The sequence below is a fragment of the Alternaria conjuncta genome, assembly GCF_024043145.1.
Source record: "Alternaria conjuncta strain BMP 0040 chromosome Unknown scaffold_5, whole genome shotgun sequence".
Classification (NCBI taxonomy): domain Eukaryota; kingdom Fungi; phylum Ascomycota; class Dothideomycetes; order Pleosporales; family Pleosporaceae; genus Alternaria; species Alternaria conjuncta.
The window spans coordinates 2071717-2094896 of record NW_026250094.1 but is presented as its reverse complement, the minus strand read 5'-3'; the positions used below and the strand labels follow the sequence as shown (position 1 = coordinate 2094896).

General features: G+C 54.3%; 8 protein-coding genes across 8 annotated transcripts; 6 read left to right on the top strand and 2 right to left on the bottom strand.

Annotated features, from left to right (window-relative positions):
• Positions 1-180: 180 nt before the first annotated feature.
• Positions 181-888, top strand: J4E85_004335 (uncharacterized protein; the record flags this gene model as incomplete). Its single annotated transcript, XM_051468594.1, has 2 exons — positions 181-407; positions 570-888. The coding sequence occupies 2 exons, from the start codon at positions 181-183 to the stop codon at positions 886-888; spliced, it is 546 nt and encodes a 181-aa protein (XP_051328186.1).
• A 527-nt stretch (positions 889-1415) lies between these two features.
• Positions 1416-2312, top strand: J4E85_004334 (uncharacterized protein; the record flags this gene model as incomplete). Its single annotated transcript, XM_051468593.1, has 2 exons — positions 1416-1560; positions 1627-2312. The coding sequence occupies 2 exons, from the start codon at positions 1416-1418 to the stop codon at positions 2310-2312; spliced, it is 831 nt and encodes a 276-aa protein (XP_051328185.1).
• Positions 2313-3682: 1370 nt separating this feature from the next.
• J4E85_004333 (uncharacterized protein) lies at positions 3683-5288 on the top strand (the record flags this gene model as incomplete). The annotated part of the gene is made up of 3 exons (XM_051468592.1): positions 3683-3912; positions 3964-4600; positions 4650-5288. 3 exons carry the CDS (start codon positions 3683-3685, stop codon positions 5286-5288), a joined length of 1506 nt encoding a protein of 501 aa, XP_051328184.1.
• Positions 5289-5971: 683 nt separating this feature from the next.
• J4E85_004332 (uncharacterized protein) lies at positions 5972-8593 on the top strand (the record flags this gene model as incomplete). Its single annotated transcript, XM_051468591.1, has 3 exons — positions 5972-8220; positions 8271-8426; positions 8476-8593. 3 exons carry the CDS (start codon positions 5972-5974, stop codon positions 8591-8593), a joined length of 2523 nt encoding a protein of 840 aa, XP_051328183.1.
• A 1903-nt stretch (positions 8594-10496) lies between these two features.
• Positions 10497-13360, top strand: J4E85_004331 (uncharacterized protein; the record flags this gene model as incomplete). The annotated part of the gene is made up of 3 exons (XM_051468590.1): positions 10497-12426; positions 12477-12911; positions 12969-13360. 3 exons carry the CDS (start codon positions 10497-10499, stop codon positions 13358-13360), a joined length of 2757 nt encoding a protein of 918 aa, XP_051328182.1.
• Positions 13361-13856: 496 nt separating this feature from the next.
• J4E85_004330 (uncharacterized protein) lies at positions 13857-15077 on the top strand (the record flags this gene model as incomplete). The annotated part of the gene is made up of 4 exons (XM_051468589.1): positions 13857-13957; positions 13985-14728; positions 14781-14889; positions 14949-15077. The coding sequence occupies 4 exons, from the start codon at positions 13857-13859 to the stop codon at positions 15075-15077; spliced, it is 1083 nt and encodes a 360-aa protein (XP_051328181.1).
• A 178-nt stretch (positions 15078-15255) lies between these two features.
• Positions 15256-16791, bottom strand: J4E85_004329 (uncharacterized protein; the record flags this gene model as incomplete). The annotated part of the gene is made up of 2 exons (XM_051468588.1): positions 15256-15894; positions 15952-16791. 2 exons carry the CDS (start codon positions 16789-16791, stop codon positions 15256-15258), a joined length of 1479 nt encoding a protein of 492 aa, XP_051328180.1.
• A 3582-nt stretch (positions 16792-20373) lies between these two features.
• On the bottom strand, positions 20374-21714 carry J4E85_004328 (uncharacterized protein; the record flags this gene model as incomplete). The annotated part of the gene is made up of 3 exons (XM_051468587.1): positions 20374-21018; positions 21268-21585; positions 21640-21714. 3 exons carry the CDS (start codon positions 21712-21714, stop codon positions 20374-20376), a joined length of 1038 nt encoding a protein of 345 aa, XP_051328179.1.
• Positions 21715-23180: the final 1466 nt, after the last annotated feature.

The following is a 23180-nucleotide window of genomic DNA, read 5'->3' as shown; positions in this document are numbered from 1 at the left end:
TACATCCCTCTTCCAACAATCCCATCGTATCTACATCACAACTACGGTACGTTCAATTATGACAGCTGTCGGCCCTGGCGCATGCTCGAGTGGTGCACGCGAGCACCTTCATACACATTTGGGCTCGAGACTGACACATATCACAGAATTAATCCGACAACACACATCGCATTCTCCATCATGCCCGCAGCCTCAGTAGCATCAGCGCCGGCAAAGCGCACCACCAACAAGGCCACCGCTTCCAGGGCTCCCAAGAAGGCTACCCAGAGCGCAAAGAAGCCCCAGACGAATGGCGCAACCAACGGAGCGTCACAACCTCAGATGTCACCATACACTATCATGGCTTCGAGGATCGCAAACCGCGTCGCCGAAATGGCAGAGAACATGACATTCGTCGAGCGCGAGAAGTGAGTCGTCCGAACTTCCTTGAATTTTCCCCTGGCATTCTTTTGGTTCCGGTTGCGACGGCGTGGAAAATCAGGGCTGCACTACACAACTGCCGACCGGAATCTGGACCCCTATCGCGTAGTCACTGATCTAGACGTACATTTGCTGACAAGTTCGTGTAGGCCCCAACAGCAAGCGCAACAGCAGCAACAACAGCAGTCTGCCCCTTCAAACTCGGGAAAGAAGCCACCCAGGAAACTCGAGATGCGCATGCCCAACAACGGCGCCTCGCCGACCAACATCACCTTCAGCGCACCTTTCCTCGACAACACACTCGCCAAGCTCCTTACGCTCCAGAACCGTATGCTGACAGTCAGCAACGACATCGCAGCGTGCGAAGACGTAGACGATAAGACCAAGCAGGAGCAATTTGCGCAGAGCGCTGAGTTGAGCCGCATCATTGCTCTGATCTGCGCTGAGAAAGCCAGACAGGGTGCTTAATATGTTACTTTTGTCAAAGCAACGAGTAGTTACGAGCGTTTCTTTTTCTTTTATCGGAGTTGAGGATATGTAATCAAAAGGGTTTGACCGTAGTAGCGCGCTTTGTACGAATAGTATGATTGACGATAAACATAACAAATTGACATACGAATATCATCACAGCACCGTGATACTCAGCCTCAATGCTGTACCGCTTAACGTATTGGTGACATGCCACGGCAGAAAGCTACAACACAAGCTAAAAACCTGCATCAAAAGATCGCCAGCCAGGACTTTGGTTCAGGTCCACATCGCTGTGCCACAATAACGTCATTTGACGCGGGGCGGCAGCGACCCCCCTGCATGCGACGGGTAGCGAAACAGGTTCAAGCTGCGGTGGCGCCAAAGGCCATGCATCATCGGGAGAACATGATCTGGGGTCCAACAGTCTAGAATTATAGAGCTTCTTCCGATACTACCATAGCTCCTCCGTCGAACCTAGCTCTCGACATCAATTGCAGTCGCAAGATCACTATACGTACTATACCATGACGAGCTTCATCTCAAACATCATCTGGAACTCGGTGGAGGGCTTCGTAGATGCCGGAAAGAAGACGGCGGGTGAATATGGTGGTAATGCCTTGATCAAGGCTGGGGATATGATTGAGAATAGTGGAAGGAGTGTGGGAAATGGTAGGCTCCTCTTTACCTCGCCCATCATCCACAATACCTCTCAAGCACTCACTAACATGCGCCCAGGTCTCGAGAAGAAAGCAACAAGCTACGGCACCGCAATCACCGGCCAAACCTACAAACCCACAGCCAAAGCTCTCCCTTCCACAGCACGAAAGCCCGTGGTCAAGCGTTCCAACTCCACCCCCGCGAGCAACAAGCCAACCACCAGTGGAACGCCCCTAGGTGCGAAGAAGTATCCGGGCAGTAACCAAGTCAACGGCGCTGTTGGAGGAGCGAAGAAGACCGTCGGAGGAACAGTCGGAGGCCTGAACAAAACCGTCGGAGGAGTAACAGGCAACGCATCCAAAGCCACCGGCAGCGTCATCGGCCGCGCAAACAGCACCGTCGGCAGCGTAACAAACACCACCACAAAAGCCACCTCCGGCCTCGTAGGCAGCGGCCAAAGAGCCATCGGCGGAGCCACGAAATCTATTCCTCCCTTTAAGGGCCCCGGCGCGACTCCCTCAGCCAACGGCCTCCCCAAACCCGCGTACCCGACGACCAAGAAGGCGGCAGTCAAGCCCGGCCAGCCGAAACCGTTCACGCCGCCTACGGAGCAGAAGAAACCGGATCCGAAGAAAGCTTATCCTGGGACGAATACGCTGCCAGGGACGAGTCGGACGCCGGTTCAACAGCAGAGGTTGAAGCCGTTGCCGAAGGCGGCGCCGCAGATTGGTCAGGGGCAGACTATGTCGCATCTTGCTATTTAGGACGATGAGAAGCGGGGGGGTTTTGGCTTTGGAATGGGGTTGGTATGGCGTTGAGGTGTGGAGGTTTGGGGTGTAAGATTATGGTATGGTGGGTTGGGATTTGATTTGGATGGATATATGAATTGGGGTTTTGTTAGCTGCTTCATCTAGTTCACCATGTTGATGGCCGTGTATTGTTCGAGCATACTTACAAGATGCGCGATTGATCTGGGAATTAGATATGCCTAGTGAGATGCTCTTGACGTTTTTTTTCCCCTCCTGTGTATTCAATGCTGTGCTACAAACAGCATAGATACTATACTTACTTGAGATAGCTCTCTAGCACGCAGCGCGTTTGAAGACGACGCGAGCTCGGAAAGGTTATGGAGACCAGAAATCGCAGAAGAGTTGGACGGCTAGAAACCTGCGCATGGGCTAGAAGAGAACATGTAGACTTTAGTATCGTAGTAAGCATTTTGTCTCTGTTGGAATGGCATTTGATGTGTGTTTTGGAAGCAAGTATGAGAATGGGCTCTTGGTGCTGGTGATATTGGTGTGGATGATATCGCTTTGCAAATTTCGTTCCTCTAAGCCATGGAGGCAAAACCCGACGAGTTGTATCCAACATCGCTTTCGCCTTCGTCTGATGGGATAGTTCAGACATCGTTTCCGTTGTTGGTATTGTGGGAATTGTGGGTGGCTCGTCATCTATTGGTCGCCCCGGTACTCTGGGATGAATGAGCGGGCACAATGTCGTTGATTGATCGCTGATGGCGTTGGTGATGCTGATAATTGATTGATACCCACATAGGTAGGTACGTACACGTGGACGGTACTTCGCGTACTTCACATGACCGCACGCGGGAAAAATGAAAGCCTCGGAGCTGCTTCGTACGGAGGATAATAGAGACGACCTGGAAGCCTACCTCGTATTAGGACCTGACCATCTTTCCCTTGCTGCCTTAATGTATCCTGCAAAGCACCTGTCCATTTCTCTCTTGTGTGGGGTGACAGCGTCATGACGTTCTCATCCACCATAATGTTCAGCCTCAAAGACAAACACAAAGGGTAAAGGCAGCAGTCTGAACTCTACTTCGTTGAGAATTTCGGCCGGTCTGCGGTGAGCGGGCCTAATTCCGTTCCGTCCACGATGTGCATCCCCCAATGTCGATCTCCCCGCCCCAGCCCCACCCCATCACACTTTATCCCCAACACAGCGCATCAGACCGCCTATCATGAAGCTTCGGGGTGGAGTCGTACCGATCTCGGCATTTGGTTAAGCTTCGGGATGGGTCTTGGAGTGCTTAATATGCTCGCCTCCCCTGCTGCGCTCCCGCGCGCTGCCGTTCTTGCTTTACTACACACTGTTTTGAGACTGTGCGCCGATTAAGATGCGTTTCTTTACTTCGAAAGACCCGGAGAGCGTGGACCAGAATGAGGAGAAGAAGGTCGAGATGATGAAAGAAGGAGACGGAGACGCAGAAGCCGGGCCAGCTGCACGGGTGGAAGACGAGATTGACCCGGTGATCGAGAAGCGTGTGCGACGGAAATTGGACACCCATATCGTGCCTTTGCTATCGGCACTGTATCTGCTGGCATTTCTCGATCGGTCAAATATTGGGTATGAAGAAACATCTTTACAATGGATAAGGCATGGCTAATGTGGCATCAGCAACGCGCGAATCGCCGGCATGGAAGAAGATCTCGACCTGAGTAGTTCGCAGTACCAGTGGCTACTTACCATATTCTACATCTCGTACATCGTCTTCGGGTTCCTCGCAATCATGTGGAAAGTCGTTCCACCGCATATTTGGGCCGCGGGCTGCGTATTCGTCTGGGGCCTCGTTTCGACCGTACAAGCTGCGACAACTTCATGGGGTGGGATGATGGCACTGCGGTTCCTCATGGGAGCTGCAGAGATAGCATATGGGCCAGGCGTGCCATTTCTGCTTTCATTCTTCTACCTGAGGCATGAACTTGGGCTCAGGTGTGGGTTGTTCCTATCGGCTGCGCCGCTAGCCAACACGTTCGCAGGTGCTCTGGCCTATGGAATTACGAGCGGTAATCCTGGAATGGCGAAATGGCGCGTATTGTTCTTGGTAGAAGGCTTGCCTACAGTCGTTATGGCTGCGGTTGCGTTCTTTTTCCTACCAGATAGTCCGGAAAAAGCGAAGTTTCTGAATGAAGAGGAAAAGGCGGTTGCGAGAGCTCGTGGTGTGGCACAGGCTGGCGCTGGAACAAGAATTGGAGCTATCAACTGGAAAGAGATGTTGGAGGGACTGATGGATCTAAAAGGCTGGATACTCGGTGTAAGTCTGACAACGCGATGTGGTGGTACTTAACTGACCTGGATAACAGCTCATGTACTTCTCCGGGAACGTTGCATTCTCGTCATTGCCGGTGTTCCTCCCGACAATCCTCAACGAAATGGGGTTCTCGAAGGTCAACGCGCAGGGACTCACAGCACCGCCATTCTTCTTATCCTTCCTCACAGTAATCGCCACATGCTACATCGCAGATCGGACGCAACAGCGAGGTATCATGATCGCTATCCTCACGGCCATTGGAGGGATTGGCTATGTGATCCTGGCGACCACGAAGAGCGTAGGAGCGAGATATTTCGGAGTCTTTCTGGCTGCTGCTGGTATTTTCCCAGCTATAGGCAATGTACTGCCTTGGGTCACGAACAACCAAGGCAGCGATACGAGGAGAGGCACTGGGATAGTAATTCTGAACTTGATCGGCCAATGCGGACCTCTGCTGGGGACTCGATTGTATCCCAAATCAGAAGGGCCATTGTACGTCAAGGGCCAATCCGTATGTGCTGGATTCATGTTTCTGTTCTGCCTGCTATCTCTTTTGCTGAGGACAATTCTTGCTTGGGAGAACAAGAAGCTGGATCGCAAGTACGGGACATTGGCGCAGCAAAGGGAAACCGGTGGGAGCAAGAGGGAATTAGGCGAAAACTACGGCCCAAGATTTCGCTACGTTTTGTAGGTGTAGAACTGCCAATGATAAACGAAGCTGTTATCGCACTGCGGTGCCACTCGATATGCAGCTTGACGCGGGGTATGCTGAGGCCAGAGAGATACCAAGTATGCAATTGTTTCATCGGCTTGATCGAAAAGTGTCCCATGCTCTTTCTAATCTATTGATGACTAGTGACGCACGGAATTACCATTACAGGTCGGGGTAGTGTAAACAAGCGTAATAGCGCCAAATCAAGTGCTAGGGCGAAGCAATGGCGCATGCAGGATTGCCATGTTCCCGAACCGGCAATTGACCACGCGACAGCCGTTGCTCAGAACAGCCACCAACGTGTACAAACCAGTCGTCGCACTGACATGCAGACTGCAGGGCATTGTCGCGGAGATGGCGACAGAGATGGGGTTGCTGGCAGCAGTGTGCGCGAGATCCACCGGATGGTTCACACATGCGAACTGCAAAGCTGGAGAGGCTAGACCCCCCGGGCGGGCCCACACTTCCAGGGCACGGACACCGAGTAACGTCACTGGTAGATTCAGGACGAGATTCGCAGCAAATCCACACTCAGCACTTCCGACGCGCTTTTCCACCCACTCTCCTGCGTGTCTACTTATCAGTGGCCCATCATTGCTGCACACCCCCGTCACGCAGCATTAACACTGCAATTGTTATCTTGATCCACGCGCTTTCCCGTAATGGCCTCAAATCCGTCTGGCCCTGCTGGCCCCGACGCCGGCACTGCTGCCACCTCCAGCAGCCCTTCGTATGCGGCAGCTGCAGCCGCTCCGCCTAAGAAGAAGAAGACGCATCGCGGTGGTAAGAAGCGCAAAAACAGGAGACAGAGTTTTGCAGCTGGAGCCGATCTCGCGCAAGGCGATTCCATGATGGAGGAGCGCCCGAGTCTAGCCAATGTCGCCAGCCATGGGCAGTCGCGAGGGAGCAACGGCTTCTATCGCACCCACAGCAACCTCAGCAACACAAGCCTTGAGAGCGAGGCTCTGCTGGACCACCGCGAGCAGCCTACCATCCGGACGCGTCGTCCCAGTGTGCCTGTAACGTCCATGTACCAGCCGAGGGCAAGTCAGCCCAGCGTCAGCACGCCTCAGCGTCTTCAAGCCGCAAACTCCTACGGTCGCTCACGCCTGTCGCATACGCCTGAGGAGAACTACAGTGATGGCGAAGACGATGCGGATGATAGAACGCCACTCATGGGTTCGTCTCAACGCGACATCAGGACATCCACCAGCTATGGCACCAACAACGGCAAGCCTCGCCGAGGAAGCAAGAACTCCGCAAAGAGCTTCAAGCATATGCCCATGCCAGAACACAGGCCGGATCTGTTCACTCAACACCACCACTCTACAACCAACCTCGACGACTACGACGTAAACAACCCGCCATCCGTACCTACGAGCCCAGCTTTCGAGGCTAGTAGCGGTCTAGACGATGTTATGCTCCCGACAGACTTGGATCACATGTCCGACCCAGGAAGGTCCAACAGTGCATCTCGAGATGCACTCATCAACATCGATGAGGACGCCCATTCAGGCACTCCACCTACTCCGGGCGACTTCGCACGCCGCATGACCGGTTCTGCGCTTGAAGATGTCTGCTTCCCCCACGAGGACATGTCTGAGATGGGACACGAAGATTACATGAACGCCCCCACGACCGGTGAGCCTACCACTCGCCGAAGACGCCGCCGCTGGCCCGATCTCGACGTTCTACAAGCTTGGGCACACGAGGAGAAGGAACAACGGACAATTGAAGGCATGCGCATGCGCAAGGTTAGCGAACCGCTTATGGTTGAAGGACGCCTCCGTCCGAAACGACGCGTCTGGCATCGCGAGGACAGCGACGCTCCCTATCGCTTCACGTACTTCAACGAGACGTTTGACAACACCATTCACAGCCAGAGCATCAGCGAACTCTTGCAACCTGGGCAGAGCTTCAGGAATCTTTTCGTTCCTGATCCACCCATCCTGGACGATGACAGCGATTCTTCCGACACAGAAGATGACATGCTGCATGCTGGCCCCAACGGCGGCTACTCCTCACGCACAACAACGCGTTCGACTTCGAAGGCCGAGGGCAAGTACTCTTCTGGAGAACAGACGCGCTCAACAACCCCGCGTCCAACGGATGCAGGAAAACCCGACAAGCCCAATGGCGAAAAGCCGAAGCGGTTTGGCCCACGGCCTGCCTGGTGGTTGGATGTCATGTCCCCCACCGAGACTGAGATGAAGGTCATTTCTAAGACGTTTGGCATACATCCCTTGACATCGGAAGACATCCTCATGCAGGAGCAGCGCGAAAAGGTCGAGCTCTTCAAGCACTACTACTTCATCAACTACCGTACTTTTGAGCAAGATGAGAACAGCGAGGACTATCTGGAGCCCGTCAACTTGTATGTTGTCGTGTTCAGAGAAGGCGTAATAAGCTTCCACTTCTCTATGACACCACATCCAGCCAACGTCCGCCGCCGTATTCGCCAACTCTCCGACTACCTTGTACTGTCACCTGACTGGATCTCGTATGCCATCATTGACGATGTCACGGATGCATACGCGCCCATGATTCAGAAGATTGAAGAAGAGGTTGATGATATCGACGAGGCTATATTGCGACTCCATTCGAGCGAAGAAGAGCAGGAAGCAGAGAAGGAGAAGTCGTACAGCTACAACAACCCGCACTACAAAGAGCCTCCCGAGATCAGGTCGCAGCAAGAAACCGGTCGAGACATGTTGCGACGTGTGGGTGAATGCAGAAAGAAGGTTATGAGCCTCTACCGCTTGTTGGGTAACAAGGCCGATGTCATCAAGGGTTTCGCGAAGCGATGCAACGAGCAGTGGGATATTGCACCTCGCAATGAGATTGGCATGTATCTTGGAGATATCCAGGATCACATCGTCACCATGACGGGCAACCTGAGTCATTACGAGAAGTAAGTTGATCCCGGCACTACTATAGACCACGAACTAATCAGCTCTTCAGTCTCCTGTCTCGTGCTCATAGCAACTACCTTGCCCAGATCAACATCAGGATGAACGAACGTCAAGAGAAGACGTCTGATATTCTTGGCAAGCTTACTGTGCTCGGAACGATCGTTCTGCCGATGAACGTTGTGACCGGTATCTGGGGTATGAACTGGTGAGTCAAGACCTCAACCCTGATGGAACGATAAACTAACCAAGCCCAGTCTCGTCCCTGGCCAAGACATCGAGAACCTCAATTGGTTCTGGTGCATTACTGGAGGCCTCATCACCTTCGGCCTTATGTGCTACTTCATTGCGAAGAGGGTGTACGGCATCGTTTGATCACGTTCAAGAGAAAAGCATAGACTGCCATTTGGTTGAGAGAACACATCGTATCGCGTGGCGTTGGTGGTCGGGTTTCGCTCGCGTTGAGTCGTCGCTGGTTTGAGTTGGACCAAGACAGTACACACGTTTGCTTTTGTACCACTACTACATATCGGAGTCAGGCTTGTTGTTCGACTAATTAATGACAGTTGTTTGATTTCCAACCGTCAGTGTGCTCTGCTGACCCGCTTTCGTATGTTATTTCCTCACAGTGATACCGATGTTTGCGCAGTCATCTGGCCCCCAGTGTCGCCCCTCTTTGAAACACAGACGGGAGGCCACGTACAGTGAGTGTTATCGCCCAGCCGTGTTTACCGGCAGCTATGCGTCTCCGGTGAGCGAGAGAGAAAAGTGGGTATCTGCCGGGAGGTGGCTTTGTTTCATACACTCACTCCAGGTGGTGAGTCGTTGGGAAGCTGAGACATGTCCAATAGCAAGAATGTGGCTTGTTTCGGCAGTGATGTGGTCACTATGGGAGGACAGATCTACTGGACTAAGAGGCATAGTCTCACGGTGCGGGTCGTGGGAAGGATGCAGAGGGTGGTGAGGGTGTGCACTGGGTTCTTAAGGCAGTGCTTTGGACGTCTGCATGGTGCAGCCTGTTGGATTCTATCCCGATCTTCACGGTACTCTGATGCACGCCTCAATCGATCGAAGTAGGTCAGACACAGTGCACTTCCTTGCAGCGAGGGTCTGGCTTGTAGTATGCATGCCCGCGATGTGTTCAGTACGTTGGGTAGGTGCTGCTCCGTCACGATGCAAAGGCTCCGGCGAGTTCACGGTCGTGGAAAAACTCTTCAACGGTCTCATCGATGTACTTTTCTGTCGATCGCGTCAAGAACATGCTTCTTGCGAGGCGTTCTATGCGAGGTGGGCAGGGTGACCCTGGGAGTATTGGGTTGCTTCACTTTTGGGCTTTGCGTGCGGTGACGCAGGAAGGTTCTTGTCTTGCAGCTTGGTGCCAGGTTGGGCCCAAGTTCTATCTTCGATGCCGCTGTCCCGTTGATGGAGTCACCAGGCAGCCGGCAGCGATGGGGAAGGGGCAGTCAGCGGCGTGAGTCGTTGTCAGCCGCAGAAGCACCGTCCACATGCTCGAGCGCTCACCGCATGCGGGGCTATGCGCATAGGTGATGGCGCAATGTCCGGTGAGTTCTTGGTGCCCACAAAAAGAAACTTCTAGCGAATGTGACAGCTTGCAGGTAATGGTTCGCATAATGTGCGATGCGCGCGCTCCCGTCGTGGCTCGATGTAGGGCTGCGACGGCGCGGTGTGCCCATCTTGTCTGCGAAGAGGGTACCTAGGTAAGGCAGACAGACTGCGCGCAGACAGGCACTGCCCGACGGCGCCCGTATGTATTTAGTCACTGGAAACGCGGTGTTGAAACACATGGTCCAGCGCGCGGTCGGTTGAGGTGGTGCGATTGGTTTGACGTCATCGGCCTCAGGGTACCTCTTGCCTTCTGGGCAGGCCAGAATCAAGTCTTCTGACGGGGTCCGCTATTCCTGACACTTGACGTCGTCTGCCCTACTCGCGTTCACCCTCTTATTACCCCACCTCGTTTGCTGTCGCAGTCCGCCAGTATTGCGCATCCCCAACGATAGTGAGCGTGTTGATCAACACTCTCGCCAATCACCCAGCCCCGCCCGCTCGCGATCGACGCCTGCGAGTACCCGCCCTCGCTCAGCCGTTCACAGTCACGCCTAGCAGCGAGTCATCACGACTGGCTACGTAGGCGAGCACCCGCCGCCAAAGTCTACAAACATCCCCTATCCTCTACTCCCCTCCTGCATTGCATTGCGCGCACTTCCGAGCCACTGCAACTTGCCCCTCCACTTCTCTTTCCACGACTCCACGCCGCACCATGTCGGTCATCTACAAGAGGAGCGAGCGCGACCGCGAGTGGGACACCACATCGACGCGCACCGGTGCCACTGGCTACACTACGGTGCGGCGCTACAAGGTGCCCGACCATAGCCTCGAGGAAGACACGTACGAGACCGAGATGCGCATGGTCCACCGTGGGCGCGACGACTTCGACGACCGTCGCTCCGTCAAGGACTATCATATCGAGCGCCATGAAGCGCCCGCTCCCCAACGAGAAGTGAGACACTACCACTACGCCGAGCGTGAGCGCGAAGTTTCGCCCGTTCGTTCCGAGTATCGCATCCAGCGCGAATACGAGCGCTCACCCTCACCTGCGCGCACCGAGATCCGCATCTCCCGGGACTACGACCGCGAGCGCGAGATCTTTCCACGGGAGCAGCCCTATGAGTTGGAGAAGTACTCGAGGTCTACTGAGTATTTCCGCCCCGAGCCGCTGCCCCAACCCCCACCACCCCAGCCCCAGTCCATTTACATCCGCAATGAGGCCCCCCAGCCCCAGCAGATGCCGCCCATGCAGATGCAGATGCAGCCTATTATTATCCGCGAGGAAGCCCCTCAACCCATCATCATCCGCGAGCGCGTCCAAGAGCCATCCTATGAGCTTGTTGAACGTACTGAAGAAGACAGACAGGTTGCTCGTCCGCAGCGCCACGAGGAAGATTACTACTACGAGCGCAGAGTGAAGGAGATTGATCGCGGCGGTCGCTACGATGAGCGATACGCTGACGAGCGTGAATACGACCACCGATGGGGAGATAAGAACTACTACAGCGACGACGACATTTATATCCACAAGGAGAAGGATACCTGGGGCGGAAGCGAGACCCGCACCAAGCGTGATGTTGCTGCAGGCGCTCTTGCCGGAGTTGCTGCAGGACAAATTATCAGACATCACCGCAAGAGAAAGGGTGAAGCTGCTGGAGGCAACATTGGCAATGCTCTTGGCTACGGCACGCTCGGTGCTGTGAGTGCTGTGGCTCTCGATCGATTTAACAACCGTGACAGATCCCGGTCTGTTTCTTCTGATCGTGGCAGAGGCAGCCGCCGTGCCAAATCTCGCCACCGCAGCAAGTCGAGGGTGAAGGAGCTGGGCACGCTTGCCGCACTTGCCGGTGTTGGAGCTCTCGCCTACGCTGCCGGACAGAGGAACAAGAACAAGGTGGTCAAAGAGGAGACGGTTACGGTCATAGAAGATCGGCACCGAAGCAGATCACGTCATGGAGGCAGATCGCGTTCTAGGAAGAGCCGAAGAAGGTCCAGGTCCGCCTCAGTGGCTGATGACAGGGGTAGGTCTCGTAGCACGAGCAAACACCTAGACCCTGAGCATCGCAACAACAGAGCAGCGCAAGTTGGCCTTGCCTCTGCTGCTGTAGCCGGTCTTGCGGCACGCAGCCGTAGCAAGTCTCGAAAGCGCAAGGGCAAGCGTTCACCTAGCCGGATCCGACAGGGTGTACCAATCGCTGCCGCTGGCGTTGCCGGCGCAGCTGTCACTGGACTTTATGAGAAACGCAAGGCTAAGAAGGAGGCTAGGGCGGCATCGCGGTCCAAGTCAAGGTCGCGCTCAAGGTCCAGGTCAGTCCTCTCCCGCCTTACCGGACGCAACCGCAGCAGACGTGGAAGTACAGTGAGTGAACCTGTTTTAGTAGAGTACGGCGATGATCCGGTGTACACCGATCGTGCCAGTAGTCGCAGTCGAAGCCGGGACCGCAGCCGCGCGCACCGTAGACGGCGAGGAAGCTCTTCTTCCTCTGGCGGTCGACGTGGAAGCCGGAGCCGGAGCCGCAGCAAGAGCCGATCACGAAAGGTCGCGGAGACGGCGGCGGTTGCCGGTGTAGCTGGTCTGGCTGCCCATGAAGCAGCGAAGCGGCGCGACCGTAAGAAGGCCGAAAAGGAAGCCGAACGACGACGTGAGTCCACCCCACGCCCACACCGCAATTAGCATACTCAACATCACCAGGCGAGGAGGATTCAGCCTACTCCACAGGCACCTACAGCCCCTACGATAGTCCCACTCCCACCACTGTGTCCACTGCCTCCACTGCTCATCCTAACGACTCTCGCTACTTCCCTGAGACGAACTACTTTCCCCCTCCCCCTAGTGCTCCAGTAGACCCCAACCCCAACCTCAACTTCAATCCCAACACCAACAATCCTTATCCTCCGTATAACCCAGCAGACTTCCCTCCGCCTCCCCAGAGCGCATACGAGCCAAACCATCCCTCACATTTCGTCAACCCACCACACGACGACTTGCATCTCGGCAACCCATATGCACCCCAGCACCAGCAACAACACGAACCCTATTACGGCCAGCCACGACGTGGGGGTGACAATGTGAGTGCTCCAGTTCCCGATGGCGGTAAAGAGCACCATAACTTTGCGTCTTCGCGTGGTGGGTGGAGGCTGCTGCCTGCCCATGAATCTGAACAATTCGCTAATACCAGAACAGGGCCCGTAGACGACCCGCCTAGCCCGAGTCCTTCCCCGGAAGAAGACAAGAGCGTCCATTTCGACCCGATCCCACAAGAACGAGAGATACCCTCCCGATCGGCCTCACGATCACGGGAGTCTTCATCCGATTCCGATTCCGAAAGGCAACACAGACATCGAGACGACCACAGTCACAAGCGACACAGGCGACGCAGGGATGACGATCGATCGGATACTACAAGAGAGTCTGGCAGGGCCCGGAAAAGGCGTCACCGATCTGAGAGCCCCGGGTCAGATACCTCTGATGCTACCATCGAACTACCACCGCGCTTCGACGAGCGCGGGAGGCAGCAGCCTGAGGATCCATTGGCGGAGAAGTTGGAGAGTATTCTGCAAAACATCTTTCGATAGCGTCTCTTGCTTTCTTGATTCTCTCTTCCTTTTGAGTTACATCTTTTCGTTTTACAGAGGCACTTAATACATGTTTCTTGGAGTTTCTCTACTGTGTTTGGGCGTTCCGAGATGGGTTGGGTCATGAGAACGAAGTTACGATATCACTGCATTAAGTTGTATTCCTGTAATTATGCGTAATACTTTTTCCTTCGTACACTCTATTATGAAATGTTATGTTTTTAATGTTTGCAAGACTGTCTCGACTGCCTATGTTCTATCGTGACTTCCTGTCTTGGAAGAGAACGAAAACAGATGTGAAGGTGGCCATGGGTCGCACCTTCCTCGTTACACCTCAGGGTCGCCGCGGCTGCTCCTTCTGTAGACGTCCCAGCTTGGCATTTCGATAAACTTCACCATCACCGTCACCTTCTCCTCTCTTTGACCACACCTTCCCCACGCTTCCGCATCGATCCCTCGCATCCCTTCGCACCTGTTTCGCTCAATTCTCAACAACATGATTGCGCCACGCTGCTTCTCAGTCTATGCGGCGCTACTGACGGTTCTCGCAACGGCAGCACTTTCCGCTACTGCTGACTCGCCCTTTCCGTGCACTGGGTAAGTTGGAAAACTCGTCTTGTGCAGGACCACTAAGGCTGATGCGCACAGTGGATCTATCTACTTCACCGGCCATACGGTCGATAGCCTGCTCTTCCAGAACCCAGATCTCTACCACGACCTCTATGTCTTCAAATGCGTCACTACAGTCGTCTTCACAGCGGACAGCGGTGGCGAAGCAGCCAATGATACTCGTACCCGAGAGCTAGAGCGCGGCCTCGAAGATGCTTACAGTTTCATGTCCGACGTGGCATCTGTTAGGCCGGATGGCACGCAGTCCCCGTCTACTTCGAACGAGGAAGCGCCACGTAAGGCGCTACAAGAGATCCTCGTATTGCACAAAGAGACTAACCAGTATACCACAGTTGCCAATGAGACCACAGTCCAGATCGGCAAACACACTATCGTCTCTTCTTCTCTCATCGGCCTATCGAACGCACAGATCCTCTACCTTCGTCTGCCTGACAGTACATACTTTGGAGAAGGCTACAAGGCATACGGCGAAGAATCACTCAAAAAGCTGTACAGCGCAGACATATCGGAGATTACCACTACCGACGGCAAGGCCACGTATACGATCGACGATCTCAAGGACATCATCGCGACCATTCTTCGCGATCGCCGAGCCAACCAAATTCGCGTGATGAACTACCAGTCGGCTCTTTCCACTGACAATGACGATGATCAGCTCGATCATGCTGACCGTATCGTCTCTGCTAAGCTTGTGATGGATGTCGTGGAAGAGGAGGAGATCGGGGGAAATGTCACGGCGTAAGTTTTGGTTTCACGGTTTCTTTGAGGATATGCATGCTAACAATGTCAGATATGCATGCGACTCATTGCGTATCCTGTCAACAAACAACCTCGAAACCCCGGACTACATCAAGAAGGTCGATGCATTCTTTGAGTATGCTAAGCGTGATCCCGACATGGTAAGTTGAAGTCCTATGTACATGATAGTAGTTCACTGCTGACTAAAATTCAGTGCCAGAGTCTTGATGAATGTGGTCAGAGGCGCCAGAACATCAAAGATCCCTCCAAGGTTAAGTATAACGAGGTAGATCATGTTGCAAACTTTCTGAAGCGGGAGTACTACATCCGGATAGACACCGATGTCTGATACGGGGACATGTACAACTACAGAATGTAGCCAGGGATAGCATGAGAAACTTTCTTCCATGATGGAAAGATAATTGTGGTGGATTGTGAGATGCTACATAAGATAGATACCACAAAAGGAATGAAGTCATATATGCCCACTGCGCCCTCAACACCTTCAATGCAAAAACAAGAAAAGCTCACGCCTCGTCCTTCTTCCAGCCCGTCTTGCGTTTAGTATCAAATTCAGACGGACTCAGCCTTCGTGCGTTAGGCTCTTGCCCAGGAGACCTCGGCGGCGAAACATCCTTCTTCTCCTCCTCTTCTGGTTCCCAAGCCCTCCGCTTCTCCAACTTTGCCTTCAACACAGGATCCATGCCCTCCATGCCTGATGATGGCTTGCGCTGCGGCACGGGCGGCGGCGGCTTCCTGCTCTCGCTCGTCCTCCTCAATCCTGCCCTCGAGTCCATAGCGACGGGCATGACAGGCGGGATCTGGCCCCTTACCTCCCTCACGACAGGGACATCAGAAGCCGCGATGGCGCCACCGAGGCGCGCGAATGGTGCCGGGCTTGTGGGTGACATGGGGATGCCTGAGGTTGATGGCGTTCCGGGGATCTCTTGCGAGGGGTGCATGGGGGCACGACGGTTGCCTAGCATCCAGTGACCATACGTTTGGTCGCCAACAGCGGGGAGAGAGTAGTTGATTTCTTTTGGTGCGGGCTTGGGCGCTGGAGGGGGGCGGGGTGCTGATTTGCTGACGGCGGGTTTGGGGGCTGGGGCTGGGGGCGCAGGTGGTGTGGCGGGTGGGGATGGCGGTGCTGCGGTCCTTGATCGGAGCTGTGGGGGGTGTGAGGTTAGCAACCGATGTTGAGATGATATAGGACTTGAACTTACTAGTTCCTCTCGGTACTTCCTTTCCTGCTCCCATCTCTCCTGTTCCCTCAAAGCTCGCTGCGCCTCTTCCTCCTCCTCTCTCTTCTTCCTATCCGCTTCTTCTCTGGACTTTTGGATCATCAAATCCAGATCGCGTTGTTCTTTGGCTAGTCGGTCGAGCTCCGCCTTGCGCTGTCTCTCGATTTCTTCCTCTTCTGCTATTCTCTTCTCATATGCCCTCTTGCGTCGCTCAAGAGCTTCCTCATCCTCTGCCATCTTTCTTAGCAACTCCTGCTCATCTTCAGCCATCTTTCTCTCGTGGTCCCGTCGTCTTCTCGCAATGGCTTCTTCATCGGCTTCTTTCTTGGCCTGCCGCCGCCTTTCTTCCGCCTCCCTGAGGTCTCTCTCCATAGCTTCCTCCTTGTCCCGTCGCCTTTGCTCCACTTCCCGGCGGCGCTTCTCCATGGCCTCTTCTTCATCTCGCTGCTTTCTGTCCGCTTCCCGGCGGGCTTTGTCCCTGGCTTCTTCGTCGGCTTTTTGTTTCGCCCGACGTCGTTGTTCTTCTTCCCGGCGGCGTTTCTCCGTAGCTTCTTCTTCGGCTCTCTGATCCGCTCGGCGTTTTTCTTCGACTTCCCTGCGACTTCTTTCCCTGGCTTCTTCCTCAGCTCGCTGCTTCCTGTCCGCTTCCCGGCGGGCTCTGTCTCTGGCTTCTTCGTCGGCTTTTTGCTGAGCCCGTCGTCTTTCTTCCGCCTCCCGGCGGTTCTTCTCTTTAAGTTCTTCCTGCCCACGTCGGAATGCTTCTGCGGCTTCTTCGTTTTCTCGGCGTTTGTGTTCTCTTTCTTTTTCCAAGTCACGGCGCATGGCGGCTTCTTCGTTGTCGCGGAGACATCTATTGCAAATTCCGTTTTGGTCTCTGGTTTTTACGGTGCAGCGATCTTTGTGCCTCGGGTTGTCACGGTCACACTGTACGGTGGTCCTTTGGTAGTAGGGGCAGTCGCGAGATTCGACATAATCATCGATTTTGTGACCGCATTCAAGTATCGTGATTGTGTACTTGCACATGCTGGGCGAATGTGTGGGTGAGCCACGAGACGAACGCGAGTGCAGGTCGGCAGTGTAGTAGTGGGGTAGAGCGAAGGGATGTGGAAGGAGATCAGGAAGTGCTATGATAGCAGTAATAGATACTTATATGGCGCAGATGTTGACCGCCCCGTATACTAGTGAAGTGCTGCATGAGTGATGTACACGTACACGTAGTGGCATCATATGACTCTGAAACATGGCTGGAAGAAGCGGCCGGTGTTGTAAGCCTGTGAAGATACCGAATTGACAGTGCAAACATTAGTACAACTCATCAAACGGCAAGCCAGCCTGCGTCCGCGCAGAGCGCCGTCAATGAGGCGAACAGCGGCCGATTGGCCAGACACCATGGCTAGGGTATCTTTCCACCTACGACGGCACAGAGGGAAGAATCCTATGCGTCTCTCAGTCCACCGACTGCTACTCCTAAGGATGCAATGTCGCGAGGTGCCCCCAGCGTGTGTGTTAGCAGACCCACAGTTCCATCAGACGTGGTTGACCGCCGTAGGCGCATTCCACGAGCATCGATGCGGCTCTGTACCGAGCCATTTTTTGCGCAGAAACTAATACGGGACGTTGCCAACAAAGGAATCCGCAGGCTAGACTGCCGCGGATGCCAGAGAAAAATGAAGCTTCCGCAGTGCGCAGCAGCGACGAAACGCACGAGGACGGTGTCGGTGGGGATAGCTACGTGGCGGCCTCGACTGTACTGGGCATGGCTCGCTGCAGCAAAGGCGGTAATGTGTTTCAAGCAGCGAAGGTCGTGGATCCATGTAGCTACGGGAGAACGGCGATCAGGTAATGCCATCGATCACGCAACACGAAGCGATGCTTGGGATGACCTGAACTATGCGGAGAAGGAGTGAGGAAGCGTCGAAGGTACAACGGAGTGGAGATGTTGGGCGCGGCCAATCAGAGGCGGCTGATTGCAATGACCCCTGCACATTTACTTGGCGCTTCGGATGAGCTTCATCGTTGACATCTTCAATCGACGCCATCGCCTCCAGCCCGCAGCACAACCCACCATGGCCTCAAGACTCGTCCCCCTCGCATGCAGGATTGCCCCACGGGCCTCGCGACAGTTCCAGAGGGCTCAATGGCGGGCTTTCAGTGTTTCGCGACCGTCATGGAACGAGAGCGGCTCGCTCAACGTTGTATGTATTCCATTCATCTTGCGCTGGAAGCCGAGCTAATACGCCTGTAGCACCGCGATACGCCTCAAAACAACCTCAAAATTCCCTTCAAATTTACACCACAAAATGAGGAACTCATCCAAGAGATCGTCTCCCGATACCCCTCCCAATACAAGAAGGCCGCCGTCATGCCGCTTCTCGATCTCGGACAACGCCAGCACGGATTCTGCAGCATCAGCGTCATGAACGAGGTTGCGCGGATACTGGAGATGCCACCAATGCGCGTGTACGAAGTTGCGACTTTCTACACCATGTACAACCGGGACCCCGTGGGCAAGTTCCACGTCCAGGTCTGCACAACTGTGAGTAGACACCATACTTGGCATTGAGGGCAGTTGCTGACAGAACCAAGACCCCATGCATGCTTTGCGACAGTGACTCGGTTATGAAGGCTTGCGAAGACGTATTGGGTGTACACCACGGCGAGACCACGGCAGACGGCCTCTTCACATTCTCCGAGGTCGAATGCCTTGGTGCATGTGCGAACGCGCCCATGGTCCAGATCAACGACGACTACTACGAGGACCTCACATACGACTCGACAGTCAACCTGCTTAAGGCCCTCAAGGCCGCCGAACAATCCACCGGTGCGCAGCCTGGAGGCAAGGGTCTGGCATCTGGCAAGGGATCGCTGAACGTAGAGGCCGGTGCTGGTGAAGCTCTCGCCAACGAGCAGGGACGCCAATACGCGGCTGGCGGCCTCAAGCTGCCATCGCCAGGACCATTGAGCGGAAGGAAGAGCTGCGAGCCGGCTGCTGGATTGACTTGCTTGACAAGCGAGCCCTGGGGTAACGAGACTCTGCGGAAGGACGGCGAGCTATAGAGGGTCTTTGTAAATATTGTAACATTTTCCCTTGCATTCGGAGTAGAGGTCTTGGGGTTGATCTCCCTGTAGACCATCTCAAATGTCACACTAGTTCAACTATTTACGTGTGCGGGTTTTACATGTGACACCTCGCTCTAATCACTTCAACGCGCAATTCACATCCAGGCATCAAACACTTCTAGGCCAGTGACGTACCGCTCAATTTGTGTGACGACTGCCAGACACGTAGAATACTGTCCATCCACTTACATATCTTGCTTCGATCTTGGTCACTCCATCACTCCGCAATTTCAACAGAAATCCAGCAATCACCAAACCTAACATCATGCACTTCCCCATCCAACCCATCGCTATACTAGCATGCCTCCTCGTCCTAGTCACCGCGACTACAACCCTTGACCAGATCTCCCCTACAACATTGTCCACTCTCCCCTCCCACTCCATCATTACCACAGACCGCGACCCCCCACCAACAGACGTCACCACATCCGCCAAAAAACCATGCACCATATGCATCGACAAGCTCAACACATGTCATAACGTAAGTAATCCCCCAACCCCTCTCCTTATGCCCGGAAACCTGATTCTTGAACCGATACTAGAAGGGAAAGAAGGACTGGGAGTACTGCCGCCATGAGCAGTGCATGAACTCGTGGAACTTTTGCCGTGGGTGCAAGGGCATGTGAGTATCTTCCTTGCGTGATGAAGGGAAAGTGGGGGATTGGCGCTGACGGAGAATAGTACTTGTCCTGAACGTGATGGACGTCGTGGTGAAGCGGTTGAATGACGGGTTTCTGTTCGCGCATGGGTGATATGAGGATAGAAAATGACGTGCTGGACTAGGCGGAACACTCGCTGCTCTATACATCACGGACCAGTGTTGATGTAAAGCAGTTCCATTATCCCCAGTTTCCCAGTGGAAACCATGAAACTATCTATGTTGTACAAGCCATGCCAAATCATGTCCGCTTGGCAGACTCGAATATGCTTCTATGTATGATCCATGACCGCTCGTTCTTTTTCGACTCTAAAGAAGAGGAAGAAGGAAAAGTTGCATGTAATGCTGTGCAACTTGCAAGGACTAAAACCCAGTCAAACGCCTTCGCTGTTATCCATGGGAGGTCGTTCCCAAATCAGACCCCCAGGCCGTGCTGATCCTTCCCAAATGCAATGCTTGTGTTTTGTATCAATCGCTTTCGTTGACGTTATACAATGCCACCTGCTGTCGGTGAACGGTTTCGTGTATCTTTCTTCCCGTCGGAAGAGCGCTCGTAATGTGAAGTGTCTCGTCGATTTCTTCTGCCGTAGTTCGTTTCGACGATGGTGAAGGTGGGACTGTCTGTCCTACAAGAAGCCCGAGTTCCCCTTGCCCATGAGCAGGTCTCTCGTCATCTCGAAGCTGAGCCAACTGCTAGCCATGCTAGGCGCGACCTTGAGAAGGTTGGGCACAATACCCTTGTACAGACCCCGGAAGCCTTCTGTCTTGATGATCTGCTTGATGGCGTCGCCGATTCCTGCGTACTGGTATCCCATACCGCTCATGGTGTTGATCTGGAATCTCCGCCGCAGGACATCGAATGGATATGTGATGGTCTGCGCAACAGCACCGGAGACCGCACCCGCTCCCAGCTTGCCGATAGCACCCGGGTCTTTCTGACCCTCACGTGTGAACTTGGTACGGGCGATCTCGTAGACCATGAAGTTAAGGCCGACATACGGGGCGACACCAGCCACTGTGGGAAGGATGCCACGGTATAGCGCCGGGAAACCGCCCTCGGTCTTGTACATAGTTGTAAGCAGTTGCCACATGCCCGGTAGCTTCTGGCCAGCCTCCTTCTTGAGATCGGAGAACGATGCGGACTGGATGGATAGGCGTGTTCGGACGATATCGAGTGGGTAGGTGAACGTGACGGAGGTGATACCAGCAAGACCACCACAGAGTAGTCGCTGGTAGGCATCGAGAGGGGCACCTGGTTCGCTCTCGAAGAACTAAGGCAAGTTAGCTATGAAACTCTGGGACATACCATGGCCGTCGTCGTCTTTGCAGAAACCTCCATGCCCTTGAACATCTCCCCCAGGCTCACTTTGAGCTTTCCATCGGCGAAGCTTCGGATCCTTCCCCACTTATCGCCCTTTCTCTTTCGTCTGCCCTTACCTTGTCCCATCCACCCCAATGTTTGAAAAGCAAGTCGCTCGCTGAAATCAAGAACACGCTGAACAGAAGAGAAATAGACGTACCCGCTTGTAGACGTTGTATGCGCTGAACTGTACGGCCGAGTATGGTACAATCCGTATGCAGTTGGTACCGTTTCCGGCCATGAATCCTCTCCACCCCTCTTCCCTCCACATCTTAGCCAGAGCCTTGGGTACGGACATCTTGTATTCCTCGCGACCAACGCTCTGGACTTGGAATAGAATCTTGAGGCGTTCGAGGGGCGATACGACGGTTCGTGAAACCGCGCCAGCTACGCCGCCGGCGACGAAGGAAGCCAGGACTGGCTGCGCAAAAACCTGGCGAACGCGCTGGAGACTAGTGATGTCGGGCGTGCCGAGGGGCTGCGATGAGGGGTCAATTGATGTCCTGCGACTAGGGATTTCACCTTGACTCACTTTTATGCCCTTGCCCGGTTCGTCGCTCATGATGGCGGGCGGTTGCGATTGCGGCTTCTCGGATGGTTTCGACATGACGCTGTTTGGCGCTGCTCTAAACGCGGCGCTGTTGCTCTAAGAAGCAGGATATTGTTGTCCGAGCGGGGACAAGTTCTATCGACGGAAAGAAAAGGTCGCGCGACGTAGTGTCGAGGTCATCGGAAAATGGTGTTGCGGAGGTGAAGACAGATTTCCGGCCGTACGAGGTGAGCAGGACTTGTCGATGAGCGGTGAATTCGATCTTCCATGCAAGGCAGCTTTCAAGTGAGTGTTTGTGTGTGTAGTCGCGCGTGTGTCATGGGCGTCGCTCCTCGGTAGGGTTGTCGTGTTTGGATCGTCTCTGGTAGCGGAGATTTGAGGATACCGCGGGAGGAAGGAGCGAATTTTAGTCTAGCGCCACGAATCGACGAATGCCATCAGCCATGCTTATAACAACCACGGTCCTCGCTGACGGCCCGGGTACTCACGATCTGATACTTGGCTCTGGTTGACACCTGTCGTCTCCCTCCGGTATCAGCCCCTTGACGGGGCTGACTGCGAGCCGCAATGATTCGACGCGCATCATGGCAACACGTCAGGGGAACACCAGGGCAGATGCACGCAAACTGGCGTTGCGCCTCAGTCACCCCTTACTAGACGACGCAGTCAGCTGCGCACTGTCACTCCTTCTGCGTCAGCCGTTGTTGGAAACACTATAGGATGCTGTTTTAGAGCCCTGCTGCTCATGATCTTGATAGCCTGTATCTGTCTTGGATGGGTGTCGTCACATGCGGAATGGTACCGCCCGGGCTCTCCATCACCAGATACTGCGAATGCATCCAAAACGCACGCACCGATGAGCACACGACCCCACACCCAACTGAGATCGCGTGCTCACTAGACTCTGGAGAACAGCGGGGTACAAACGTCGGCCGTGGACGTTGACACATCGTAATGGTCGATTCGGCGTTCCGAGGTTGAAGACGATAATATCTCGGAGATGACCTCACATCTCGAGTCCGAGATGATGAGCTATCGCGAACACAGTGATTGTCCTTCAAGTCATGTCAAGGTCGCTTGCAACATGTAGTTTTCCTAGCTATCGTCCTTTCTATCGCGAGTGTTTGGGAAGGACCTGGACTTGGGACGACATGTCGAAATCGTTGACGTACGTTATCGATAAGAGTATATAAGTTCTGCGAAGGCGAAGGCGCCGCACAACAGTTGCACCTTCCCTATGCTGTCACGTCGTATATTTCGGCAGCTCACAGATAGCTTGCTACTGGAGTCTTCCCATCATCCAGTAGCGCCAGCGTGTTTTGCCTTGAGACGCGCGACTCGTGACTCTCACCAATCCAGTCACTGGCTCTCAGATCGGCGTGCATCCTCATCTTCAACAAGATGGAAGTCACGCCAAGGCAGGGACTTCTTCGCCAAAGAAGCCAAAGTGCAAGGCTTGAAGAGTCGCGCTGCATTCAAGCTGCTTGAAGTAATTGCGCCTCGGTCTGTGGCTGCGCACCGAC